Here is a 13,580-nt window from a genome sequence, read left to right as displayed (position 1 = left end):
TACCATAATAGATGAGGATATCATGGGAATAGGACGAGGCAGGGTGCTAGGGAGGCTCTCAGGATTCCACAAGGTTGACCCCATCTTGGTCTACTGGCAGTGGTCCAAAGGGTTCCTGAACCTGTCTACTCTAGTGACCAGTATAGCAAATAACCAATCAAATGGTCTTAAGAAGCAAGATGGTGTAGCCATCCTCATATCCAGCAAAATAGACTTCAAATTAAAATCAATGAAAAGAGATCAAAAAGGACATAACATACTCATCACAGGAAACATCCACCAAGTTGAAGTTTCCATTCTGAACATTTATGCCCCAAACACAAGGGTATCCACATATGCAAAAAAAAAATTACTAAAGCTTAAATCACACATAAAACTCTATGCATTAATAGTGGGAGACTTCAACACCCTACTCTCACCACTGGACTGATCTGCAAAATCGAAAGTTAACAAAGAAATAAGGGACTTAACTGATGTTATGACTCAAATGGACTTAATTGATATCTGCAGAACATTCCATCCTAACAAAAAAGAATATACCGCCTTCTCAGCACCCCATGGAGCCTTCTCTAAAATTGACCACATACTCGGTCACAAAGCAAATCTCAACAGATACAAAAAAAATTGGAATAACCTCCTGTTTTCTATCAGACCACAATGGTTTAAAGTTAGATTTCAACAACAACAAAAATTACAGAAAGCCTACAATCTCATGAAAACTGAATGATGCTCAACAGAATCACCAATGGGTCAAGGAAGAAAAAAAGAATGAAGTTAAAGATTTCCTAGAGATCAATGAAAATGAATACACCACATACCCAGACTTATGGGACACAATAAAAGCAGTGCTAAGAGGAAAAGTCATAGCACTAAATGCCCACATAAAGAAGTTGGAGAAATCTCACACTAGTGACTTAACAGCACACCTGAAAGCTCTAGAACAAGAAGCAGCAAAGTCACCCAGGAGGAACTGATGCCAGGAAATAATCAAATTGAGAGCTAAAATCAATAAACTAGAAACAAAGAGAATAATACAAAGAATCGATCAAACAAAGAGTTGGTTGTTTGAGGAAAGTCAACAAGATAGACAAACCCTTATCCAAACTAACCAAAAGACAGAGAAAGAGCATGCAAATTAGCAAAATCAAAAATGAAAAGGGAGACATAACATCTAACATCGAGGAAATTCAGAGAATCATCAGGTCATACTCCAAAAACCTCTACTCCACAAAACTGGAAAATCTAAAAGAAATGGATAGTTTTCTGGATAGGTACCACATACCTAGGTTAAGTCAAGACCAGACAAATTATTTAAATAGACCAATAACCACTAAGGAAATAGAAACAGTCATTAACAGTCTCCCAACCAAAAAAGCCCAGGACTACATGGTTTCAATGCAGAATTCTACAAGATCTTCAAAGAAGAGATAATGCCAATACTCTTTAAATTGTTCCACACAATGGAAACAGAAGGAACATTACCGAATTCCTTCTATGAGGCTACAATTACCCTGATTCCCAAGCCAACCAAAGATGCAACAAAGAAATAGAACTACAGACCAATCTCCCTCATGAACATTGATGCAAAAATACTCAATAAAATATTGGCAAACAGATTCCACATCAAAACAATTATCCACTATGATCACATAGGCTTCATCCCAGTGATGCAAGGATGGTTCAACATACGAAAAGCTGTAAATGTAATCTATGATATAAACAAACTGAAAGAAACAAAACTACATGATCATCTCACTAGATGCTGAAAAGGCCTTTGACAAAATCCAACACCTCTTCATGATAAAGGTCTTGGAGTGATCAGGAATACAGTTAACACACCTAAACATAATAAGGGCAATTTACAGCAAGCCAACAGCCAACATCAAATTAAATAGAGAGAAACTCAAAGCAATTCCACTAAAATCAGGAACAAGACAAGGCTGCCCACCCTCCACTTACTTATTCAATAGGGTACTTGAAGTTCTAGCCAGAGCAATAAGACAACATAAGGAGATCAAGGAGATAGAAATTGGAAAGGAAGAAGTCAAGCTTTCCAAATTTGCAGACGACATGATAGTATACATAAGTGACCACAAAAATTCAACCAAGGAGTTCATAGAGCTTATAAACACCTTAAGCAAAATAGCAGGATACAAGATTAACTCAAAAAAATCAGTAGCCCTCCTATATACAAATGACAAATGGGCTGATACAGAAATCAGAGAAACATCACCCTTTACAATAGCCACAAATGATATAAATATCTTGGGGTAACTCCAACTAAACAACCGAAGGACTTGTATGACAAGAACTTAAAGTCCCTGAAAAAAGAAATTGAAGAAGATGTCAGAAAATGGAAGGATCTCCCATGCTCATGGATAGGTAGGATTAACATAGTAAAAATGGCAATCTTACCAAAAGCAGTCTACAGATTCAATGCAATCCCCATCAAAATGTCAACACTATTCTTCACAGACCTGGAAAGAACAATACTCAACTTCATATGGAAAAACAAAAAACCCAGAATAGCCAAAAGAATCCTGTACAATAAAGCAACCTCTGGAGGCATCACGATCCCTGACTTCAAGCTCTACTATAGAGCTCTAGTAATAAAAACAGCTGGGTACTGGCACAAAAAGCGACATGTGGACCAATGGAACCAAACTGAAGACCCTGACATTAATCCACACACCTATGACCTTATGATTTTTGACAAAGAATGAAAAACTACACAATGGAAAAAAAAAAGAAAGTATCTTGAACAAATGGTGCTGGCATAACTTGATGTCAACATAAATCCAGTAACTCTAAATCTGATAGAAGAGAAAGTGGGAAGTAGTCTTGAATGCACTGGCATAGGAGATCACTTCCTAAATATAACACCAGTATCACAGACACTGAGAGAAACAATCAATCAATGGGACCTCTTGAAACTGAGAAGCTTTTGTAGGGTAATGGTCATGGTCAACAAGACAAAACGACAGCCTACAGAATGAAAAAAGTTCTCCACAACCCCACATCTGACAGAGGGCCGATATCCAAAACATATAAAGAACTCAAGAAATTAGACATCAAAATACCTAATAGTCCAATTTAAAAAATGGGATATAGAGCTAAAAAGAGAATTCTCAACAGAAGAAGCTCAAATGGGTGAAAGACATTTAAGGAATTGCTCAAGATCCCTAATCATCAGGGAAATGCAAATCAAAATGACTCTGAGATACCATCTAACACCTGTCAGAATGGCTAAGATAAAAAACACTGAAGATAGCTTATGTTGGAGAGGATGTGGAGCAAAGGGAACACTCCTCCACTATTAGTAGGAGTGCAAACTTGTACAGCTACTTTGGAAATCAATATGGTGCTTTCTTAGAAAAATGGGAATCAACCTCCCTCAAGACCCAGCTATACCACTCTTGGGCATATACCCAAGGAAATCTCTATCATACCACAAGGATACATGTTAAGCTGTGATCATAGCAGCATTATTTGTAATAGCCAGAACCTGGAAACAACCTAGATGCCCTTCAACTGAATGATGGATAAATAAAATATTGTACATATACATAATGTAGTACTACTCAGCAGAGAAAAACAATGACATCATGAGGTTTGCAGGCAAATGTATGGAACTAGAAAATATCATCCTGAGTGAGGTAATGCAGACTCCAAAAGACAAACATGGTATGTACTCACTCATAAGTGGATACTATATATAAAGCAAAGGATAACCAGACTGCAACCCACAACACCAGGGAGGCTACCTAGTAAAGAGAACCCTAAGTAAGACACAGAGATCACCCAATGAGAGAGAAATGGATGAGATCTACATGAGCAAACTAGGGGGAGATAATGGAGGGCAAGGGTCAGGGGAAAAAGAGCTAGGGGAGCAGGAGGTCCCAGCTGGATCAGGAACAGAGTGGGAGAACAAGGAAAGAGACCCCATGATAAATGAAGACCACATGGGAATAGGAAGAGGCAAAGTGCTAGAGAGGTCCCCAGAAATCCACAAAGATACCTCCACTATAGACTACTGGCAATGGTTGAGAGAAAGCTTGAACTGGCCTACTCTGGTGATAGGATGGCCGAACACCCTAACTGTCATGGTAGAACTCTCATCCAATGACTGATGGAAGCAGATGCAGAGAACCACGGCCAAGCCTCAGGTGGAGCTCCAGGAGTCCAATTGCAGAGAGAGAGGAGGGATTATATGAGCAAGAGATACTGAGACCATGATTGCAAAAAGCACAGGGACAAATAGCCAAACTAGAGGAAACACATGAACTGTGAACCAATAGCTGAGGAGCCCCCACAGAACTGGACTAGGCCCTCTGGATAAGTGAGACAGTTGATTAGCTTGAACTGTTTAGGAAGCCCCCAAGACAGTGGAACTGGGACCTGTCCTTGATGCATGAGCTGGCTTTTTGGAACTTAGGGTCTATGCTGAGACCCTTGGCTCAGGCTTGGTGTAGGGAGGAGGGTACTAGACCTGCCTCAACTGAATATATCAGGCTGGGCTGACTCCCCAGGGGAGACCTTGCCCTGGAGGAGGTGAGAATGGGGGTGGATTAGTGGAGGAAGGTGGGAGCTGGGAGGAGGGAGGTCAGGGGACTCTGTGGCTGATATGTAAAATTAAATTAATTATAAAATAAAAATATTTCAAAAAATAAAAATGGGATTAGTGAAGGGCATATCATCTGGGCTATCCTATTGTGAAGGATTAGGTTTTTGCACAGTGTGCCTACTCTAGCATTGAAATTTGCTGATCCTTATGCCTTCATCACCACTAAGCCAAGGAATAGCAGACAGCTCCAACTCCTGTTCAATAGGCCATTTTGTACAAATGTTTCAGTCAGCTATTCAAACAAACTCATGACACCTTTTTCTTAACTGTGTGAATATCCATATTTAGCACAGAATTTCTACTCAAAGTGCCCATATGAATGAATGCAGCGTGATCCAGTTTCATGTTCCTTCTGCCATTATCACACACTCTTAAAATTCATTACCACACATCTCACCCAGACTTAAATTTGAATGAATCTGCAAACTCATTAAGGTCTTTGTAGTGTAGCATACCTATTCATGGACTACATTTTCTACAACCCTTCCAGGAGCCTGCTCTGCCTTAAGTTTGGTTATAGGTCTAGAGGCAAAGAAATATTTTGGCTCTGAGGGAAATCAGTATTGTCTTGCCTGGCATTTTCTTCAGAGAAAGTCACTATTAGTTTAGCAAACAATGAAGAATTAATTTCTCAGTTAAAGGAAGAGATGGCATTACTTCAGGGGGTGAGGATGTGAGTACATCTTCTATTGAGGGTGGAAAGACTGGGGTGAGATAAACCCTGAGAATCTGTGGGTTCAAAGTTCTCAGCTTCAATCCCATCCAAACACACATTCTCATCCTAAGTTACTGGATATCATTCTTGCCAGTTCATGCCCTTACTTTAATTGCTAAGACACTCCCAGTTTGGGACTTGAGTTTTCACTATAATTCAGCTAACCTTAGAATGAAGGCTTTAGTTTGATTTTCTTCAACTGGAGTTCTGTGGCTGCTAGAATGAAGTTTCTCATCCAGGGTATACTTATGTACCTTTAAACTGTTTATGTCAACTGGGACTGTTCAGTTTTATCATTGAGTTCATTCTTTTCCTTTGTCAAGTTATCCAGAAATGCTAGGAGCAACTGACCAGCATCATCATTTTCCTTATTTTTTTCACAATTTTTGGAAAGTTTTATATGCAGAGTCACCAAACCGCTTGTCCCTCACAATTGGTGAACCAAGATAATCAAATGCATTTGTCTCTTTATGTTCACACCATGGGCTTTTGGTTCCCTCTGAGCTTCCTTGAAAGGTCAGTAACTTGAGAGGTTTTAGTAACTATAGGTTTTGACAAATTGGAAAGCCTATTCCAGATACTCAAAAAATTCACCCTTATATTTCTGTTGCTCTAGAACCACTTCTAATACTAAGATGTTTATTGTCCAGGGTTCTCTAGAGGTTCTGTTCTTATAAAATATATCTTTATCTATATCTATATTTATGTATCAATCAATAAACCTGTCTATCTATCTATCTATGAAAGTGATTTATTATAATGTCTTAGAGGCTGTTCTCCAACTAGTCCAAAAGTGACTGTCTACCAACAGAAGGTCAAAGAATGCAGCAATTGTTCAGTCAACAAGGCTGAGTATCATAGTTGGTCTTCAATATATGTTGGAATCATGAAGAGGTAAGTTCTTATACCAGTAAAGGAACGGGCTTTTGTTGCTAGAGTTTTCCGCCTTGCCCACAGTCAGGACAAATCTTTGTCACCCGCCAGTCCCACAGCCGCTCAGACCCAACCAAGTAAACACAGAGACTTATATTGCTTACAAACTGTATGGCCGTGGCAGGCTTCTTGCTAACTGTGCTTATAGCTTAAATTAGTCCATTTCCATAAATCTATACCTTGCCACGTGGCTGGTGGCTTACCGGCATCTTCACATGCTGCTGGTCATGGCGGCATCTGCCAGTCAGTCCTTCTGCCTTCCTGTCCTTTTATTTCTCCTCTCTGTTAGTCCCGCATATCCTTCCTGCCTAGCCACAGCCGATCGGGTTTTATTTATTGATCAATCAGAACAACTTGACATACAGACCATCCCCCAGCACAGCCAAGTGCAGACCATCTCAGACACCTGCACTCAGGCCCATGGTCCTAATCATCCTCTATGCGGACCTGCTGGGTAACGCCACAAAGAACCCAAGAAGGGCTCCCACAGGACATACAGAACATACCACAGCAGGCTTTATCGTGAGAATGAGAACAAGAAGTAAAAGAAAACATTTTTGCTGCCATATGTTTTATATTGGCTGCCAGCACAATATAATATATCATCGTTAAAGATATGTACTAAAGGTGAATATTCCCACATGGAAGATCTGGACTATAAGTAGGTCTTTTCATTTCAGATGATATAATTAAGAAAAAAAATCCCTCACATGTGTGCCCAGTAATTTGAGTTTTAGTTAATTCCAGATGTTATCAAGTAGACAGCCAAGAATAGTTTTTGGCTATTTGATGCATCACTTAATAAGAAATCAGTTTTAAAGACTTCACTCTGACATTTATGGCTAAGATCAAAAACACTGAAGACACTTTATGCTGGAGAGGATGTGGAACTAGGGGAACTCTCCTCCACTGCTGGTGGGAATGCAAGCTTGTACAACCACTTTGGAAATCAATATGGCGCTTTCTTAGAAAATTGGGAATCAATCTCCCCCAAGACCCAGCTATACCACTCTTGAGCATACACCCAAGAAATGCTCAATCATACCACAAGAGCACTTGCTCAGCTATGTTCATATCAGCATTGTTTGTAATAGCCAAAACCTGGAAACAACCTAGATGCCCTTCAAGTGAAGAATGGATAAATAAATTGTGGCACATATACACAATGGAATACTACTCAGCAGAGAAAAACAATGACATCATGAGGTTTGCAGGCCAATGGGTGGATCTAGAAAAAAATCATCCTGAGTGAGGTAACCCAGACTCAGAAAGACAAATATGGTATGTACTCACTCATAGGAAGATACTAGATGTGGAACAAGGATGACTGGACTGTTACCCACATCACCAGTGAGGCTACCTGGAAAACAGGACCCCAAGAAAGACACGAAGATTGCCCAATGATGGAGAATTGGCTGAGATCTACATAAACAACCTGGACATGAGTGGGAGCAATGAAGGGCGAGGGTCAAGGGAAAGAGAGTGGGAGATCCCAACTGGATCAAGAACAGAGAGGGAGAACAAGGAATAGGAAACCATGGTAAATGAAGACCACATGAGAAAAGGAAGAAACAATGTGCTAAAGAGGCCCACAGAAATCCACAAAATACCCCCACAAAAGACTGCTGGCAATAGCCGAGAGACAGCAGGGACTGACCTACTCTGGTGATGGGATGGCCAAACACCCTAATAGTTGTGCCAGAAACCCCATCCAAGGACTGAGGAATCTGGATGCAGAGATCCATGGCTAGGCCCCGGGTGGAGCACCGGGAGTCTAATTAGCGAGAAAGAGGAGGGTTTATATGAGCGAGAATTGTTGAAACCAAGGTTGGATAAAGCACAGGGGCAAATAGGCAAACGAATGAAAACACGTGAACTATGAACCAAAGGCTGAGGGGCCCCCATCTGGATCAGGCCGTCTGAATAGGTGAGACAGTTGATTGGCTTGATCTGTTTGGGAGGCATCTAGGCAGTGGTACCAGGTCCTGGGCTCATTGAATGAGCTAGCTGTTTGAAACCTGGGACTTATGCAGGGACGCTTGGCTCAATCTGCGAGGAGGGGACTGGACCTGCCTGGACTGAGTCTATCAGGTCAATATTAGTCCTCAGGGGAGGCCTTGCTCTGGAGGAGGTAGGAATGGGGGATGGGCTGGGGGGAAGAGGAGGGGACAGGAAGTGGGAGAACAAGGGAATCTGTGGCTGTTATGTAGAACTGAATAGTATTGTAGAATAAAATAATAATAATAATAATAATAATAATAATAATAATAATAATAATAATAATAATAAAGACTTCACTCTGACATTTCATGGGTCCCCATTGGAACCCATTTGTTGCCCAGGACCAACCACATAGCACTTGTAGTCATGGAAACATAAGAATGCATATAGTTACTTCTCTTAAGGTTGGCAGTCAGTAACACTTGAATTTCCTAGAAGAGAGATGAAAAGGTAAGAATTTTATATTTTCCATGTTGTTTTTATTAATCACCTTCGCTATCTTAAGACATAAGATGCCAAAGAAGGCCTCTGACATATTGATTAGGGTATTTTTGTACATGTTTTCCATTTCAATAAATCCTTCTGAACATCATAAGTGACAGGAAAACCCAAGTGAATAATAACTCTCCAGTGTTTGCACTTCCCATTTATCTGTGTACCTCACTTAAGTTTGTGAATGGGAATTAGCATCTCTGGTATTTCCCTATGTATAAAATGAGAATAACAATTTTCTGGGTATCATTCAAGGGTCACTAATATCCTGAAGTGTTTAACATAAGTTCTAACTAAGTAAAGCATGTGCTGTGAATTCAAAAGTTTCTGAGAGCCCAACCATCAACAAGGCATTGTTCTGAGCAGAAACATGTGCCTAACGGGACTTCTTTTACTCAGGTGCTTCACCACTTCATGTGACTCCCTCTCTAATCAGCATTTTCTGTGAATTAGAAGAAGACTTGTGATATTGTCATCTTCCAAATGGATCACTTCGCCCCTAACACAAAAAGGTAAAAACATAACATATGTTACATGAAAGCTTTCTACTTGTTTCTTTTTTTTTTCGAGACAGGGTTTCTCTGCGTAGCTTTGCGCCTTTCCTGGAGCTCACTTGGTAGCCCAGGCTGGCCTCGAACTCACAGAGATCCGCCTGGCTCTGCCTCCCAAGTGCTGGGATTAAAGGCGTGCGCCACCACCGCCCGGCTCTACTTGTTTCTTTACAAAACACTTGTGTCTACTCTTGGGGGTTCAGACAAGGGCAGTACCACATCCTGCCAAGCTAGTTCATTTGGCACAAAATCATCTTCCCTCCTTTCATTTTTGCTTCAAAGCATACTGCTCCTGCAGTCACTGCCTCAGATCTCTCTTGGCAAGAAAGAGCTCATGGTGATACCCAAGCCACCACCAATTGCAAACTGATCTTGTTGATGCAATTTCCCAAGCAGTAAGTCTACAACCTTCACCATTTTAAAAAGCACATTCCATAGGATATTATGGAACCGTAAGTAGCTTGTTGGTAATGCTTTCTGGCAAGGAGATTCCATTTATAAGACCCTTAGTAAAAGGTGAAAGATTTATACCATCTGAAGAGAAACAGGGAGTCCAGTTGAAGAGAGAGATGAGGGATTATATGAGCAAGGAGTGGGGGTGTCAATATCATAATGGTGAAATCTACAGATACAACTGAACCAAGCTCCTGGAAACTCATGAACTTTCGTCTGCCAGCTCTGCAGCTTGCATGGGACCAGACTAGGCCCTCTGCATACAGGAGACAGTTGTGTAGCTTGGTTTGTCTGAGGGGCCCCTGACAGTGGAATCAGGATCCCTGGTGCCTGAGCTGGCTTTTTGGAGCCCATTATTTATGGTGGGATGTCTTGTTCAGCCTTGATGCAGGGGAGAGTGGCTTGGTACTGCGTCAACTGAGTGTACCAGGCTTTGTTGACACCCCACGGGAGGCCTTACACTTTTGGAGGAGGGGATGAAGGGTGGGTTGGATGGGGAAGGCTTAGGGGGAGCAGGAGAAAGGATGAGAGGGGGAATCTGTGGTTGGTATGTAAAATGAATTTTAAAAAATTTCTTTAATAAAAATACACAAAAAACACCTTAACCTTCTGCATGTGCAATGGCAATAACATATGCACATGCTGGAATCACTGAAGGACTTTGCTTCCTTCCTTTTGTTGAATAACTCTTCAGGACCACTCATCATGATTTTCTCATTTTCCTTATTGCCACACTCAAAGATCTGAGTTTAGAGAAGATGCAAATCAGTTCCTTCATGGTGTTAATGTGAAGTGTAAGTTTTGTGTCAAAGATGACATTGGCTCAACCAAAATACCTCAGGATACTTTATGTGTTGCACCCAAATGAAGCCAATATTCTCAAGGTGCAATACTGAATATGTTAGCAGATACAAAAATTTGCATATCCATGATTCCTCATCTTATACATACATATTATAGTTTTGTGGTTATGGGAAATGAACTCAGCACCTCACACATACTGGATAATCAGTAATCTACCAAAAGCTATATCTACATCCAGTTACACATAGAAGTTAAAGTTTGTGTTCATGCTGGTTTTAATTAGAAAATATTACACATACCTTTCTATAGAATTGAATACCATTAGGAAAATATGTAAAGAATTACGACAGTATCTATTCTAACACCCTTGATCTGCTTAGCATTTCTTTTTTTTTTTCATCTTTTATGTTCATATATCTTTGGATATTGAACGAAGTCAGGTATACAATCCAGAGGTCAAGGCAGACAAACCTCTGTGATTTCAAGGCCAGCCTGGCATACAGAGTGAGTTCCAAAACAGCCAAACCGTTACACAGAAAAACCCTGTCTCAAAAATAAATAAGTAAATAAATAAATAAATAATAAGTAATGAATAAATAATTAAGTCAGGTATGTTTTGGTTTGACATAAATGGGCATACCATCTGTATCATTTTCCTTTTTGCTTCTTTCTTCTCAAGGGTTATACACATTAAAATGCTTGTGTAAGGATCATGCAGCAATCCACTACAATAACGAGCATTCTTCTCCCCAGAACATTCATTAAAGTTATTTACAATTCTTCTGTCATGCAAAGAGAGATGCAGTTAGAATTACCTTAAATGACCCTGAAAACTAGTATTTCACCTTTAACTCCAAGTATTGAAATTCCAATTCAACAAACAGGAATATAGCAGCACTTGAAGGATATTGTGAAATTATTGTTCAAAACATCTTACAATGGGAACTCCTGCCACAGTCATAGATTTAAAGGCTTCTTATACATAAGTACAAAATTGAGACAGCAAGGGCAAGGTATGAGTATTTAGTACTCTGTAAACCATGATTCATTCACTCTGTATATCACTCTGCATTTGTGTTTCTGGATTTATTCTAAATTTTTTCAATCTTATCTACAGATTTGCACAGGTGAAGGAATGGATCTTCAGACTGACTGGCTTCCTTTGCAGCCTCTTGTCGTTGGGGTTTGGAATAATCCTCCAAAGCAGCCGATACTGGCGCCTCTGGGAATTCGATGACGGAGTTGTTCAGCTTGTGTACATTGGACTATGGGAAGCTTATTACCATCGGGAGTTTCGCATCTCTGGTTCTGTGACCAGGATTCTGGTGCACAGCCCTGTCAACTCGACCTGGACCATTTCACCTGAATTTAGATGTGCACAGATCCTGATCTTACTGGCTATGTTTATAAAACCTGTGGTGGTGATTTTTAGCTCAGCGGCTATTAGGGTTAGCATTATCAGAGCCTCAGTCCCTGAGATTCAGATACTCTGCTACAAGTGTTGTGTCTTAATTCTGCTTCTCAGCAGCCTTTGCACAGCTCTTTCTGTGACCTGGAACCATGTAGTAGATCTTTATGGTGAAACCACTCTTGATTTTCCACCCACCTTTCCTGTTAGGAAAGAAGACCTGATCGAAAAACACTACACTCATGTGTTCCCCATAGGGGTCCTGACAGCCACCCTGTCACTCTTTGCTATGATTATGTTCCTCTTTGAGATCAGGTCATTGAAATTACAGAGTAACCTGAATGCCCAGGGTGCTTCCAAGCAGGCAATCCAAATGCCTGAAGTATGAGCTCTGGTGTTTGCAAAATGAGCCAGAAGACTCCTTGGTCAAAATTACTAACATTACACAATATTCTTGTAGTGTTCTACTCACTAAAAATAAAATATTCCTTTGATTATTAGGCTGTGTCTGAAGCTTGTGTCTTCCTCTACATGTCTAATGTCTTCCCTTCCTTAAAGGTGTTCACATCCTAAGCTCTGCATGCAAAGATGATGTGTTCAGATAGTGCCAACTCTTTATGGCAGACAAATGTATTGGTGAAATGAAACTGGCATAAATCAAAAGACCAACCCTAAGGTGAGTGGTTTGTTATTAAAGTGAAATACAACACATGGAATTAATTAATTAATGCCCTAATGTGTATTAAAGAAACACTTTTAAGCCCTAATATATACTGCCTCTGAAGTCTTTCCCATGATGGGACTATCTGAAATTCGCAGGCACTTCCCGTCTACTCTGCTAGGCAAAGGGATCACTGTGTGGAACAACTTGGTAGGATATGGGCATGATTCAGCTGTGTGGAAGATCTCTGAGGGTTAGAGGATTCTACTGAATATGGTTAAGCCACTAATAATGCCATGAACCCACTCCATCCCAAAGAAGAACCTCTTTGGTGCTCTCACTGAAACAATGAAATGCCATCTCCAAATTGGAGAGATGGGGGAGGGAGCTGGTTTCTGGAAATTAGTGTCTGCATTTCCAAGGAGAGCTTCTGAATCATTATGTCTTCTCTGGGTTTAATCAGAAAACAGTGTTTCCCTAATGGGCAGCTCAACCCCTGGATGTAGTGACTACAGCCAGTGTTCCACTGAATAGCTGTATTTTTACTTGGTCTTCTCCCTTTGGTCCCTTCTTCCAGAATCATGTGTGTGAATAGACTTTGGTAGAGGAAGAGAAAGGACCAGTTAAGGTTCCTAATGAGAAAGACGAGGTAGACATCTATGTAAACTAATTGAGGTAGCCATGCTCGTCAGAGAAGCACTGGTACAAATTGTTGCTGCATGCTAATGTTTTTTTTTTTAATTTTTATTCATTTTCATACCAACCACATATCTCCCTTTCATCCCTCATCCTGCTCTCCCCACCCCTCTTCCCGTTCTCCAACAGGGTAAGTTCTCCTATGGGGGGGGCAGCTAAGCCTGGTATATTCAGTTGAGACAGGACCAAGACCCTCCCCAGCTTTTGAAGGGTGAGCAAGGTGTCTGACCATAGGTAATGGG

At 40.6% G+C, this 13,580-nt stretch overlaps 1 protein-coding gene across 2 annotated transcripts in view; it reads left to right on the top strand.

Annotated features, from left to right (window-relative positions):
* The window catches only part of LOC102915039 (uncharacterized), a 28,040-nt gene extending 15,559 nt beyond the window's left edge, over positions 1–12,481 (top strand). The window contains exons 1-3 of one of the 2 annotated variants that reach the window (XM_076561844.1): positions 8,644–8,723; positions 9,165–9,277; positions 11,691–12,481. In XM_076561844.1, the coding sequence (XP_076417959.1) occupies positions 9,249–9,277; positions 11,691–12,369 (708 nt within the window). In that variant the 5' untranslated portion in view covers positions 8,644–8,723; positions 9,165–9,248 and the 3' untranslated portion in view covers positions 12,370–12,481. Of the gene's footprint in view, positions 1–8,643; positions 8,724–9,164; positions 9,278–11,690 lie in introns of those variants that run through there. The other variant, XM_076561845.1, reaches the window with a different exon arrangement.
* Positions 12,482–13,580: the final 1,099 nt, after the last annotated feature.

The sequence above is a fragment of the Peromyscus maniculatus genome, chromosome X (assembly GCF_049852395.1).
Source record: "Peromyscus maniculatus bairdii isolate BWxNUB_F1_BW_parent chromosome X, HU_Pman_BW_mat_3.1, whole genome shotgun sequence".
Taxonomy (NCBI): Eukaryota; Metazoa; Chordata; class Mammalia; order Rodentia; family Cricetidae; genus Peromyscus; species Peromyscus maniculatus.
The sequence above is the reverse complement of the archived record's forward strand: the minus strand, read 5'-3'. Positions and strand labels throughout refer to the sequence as shown.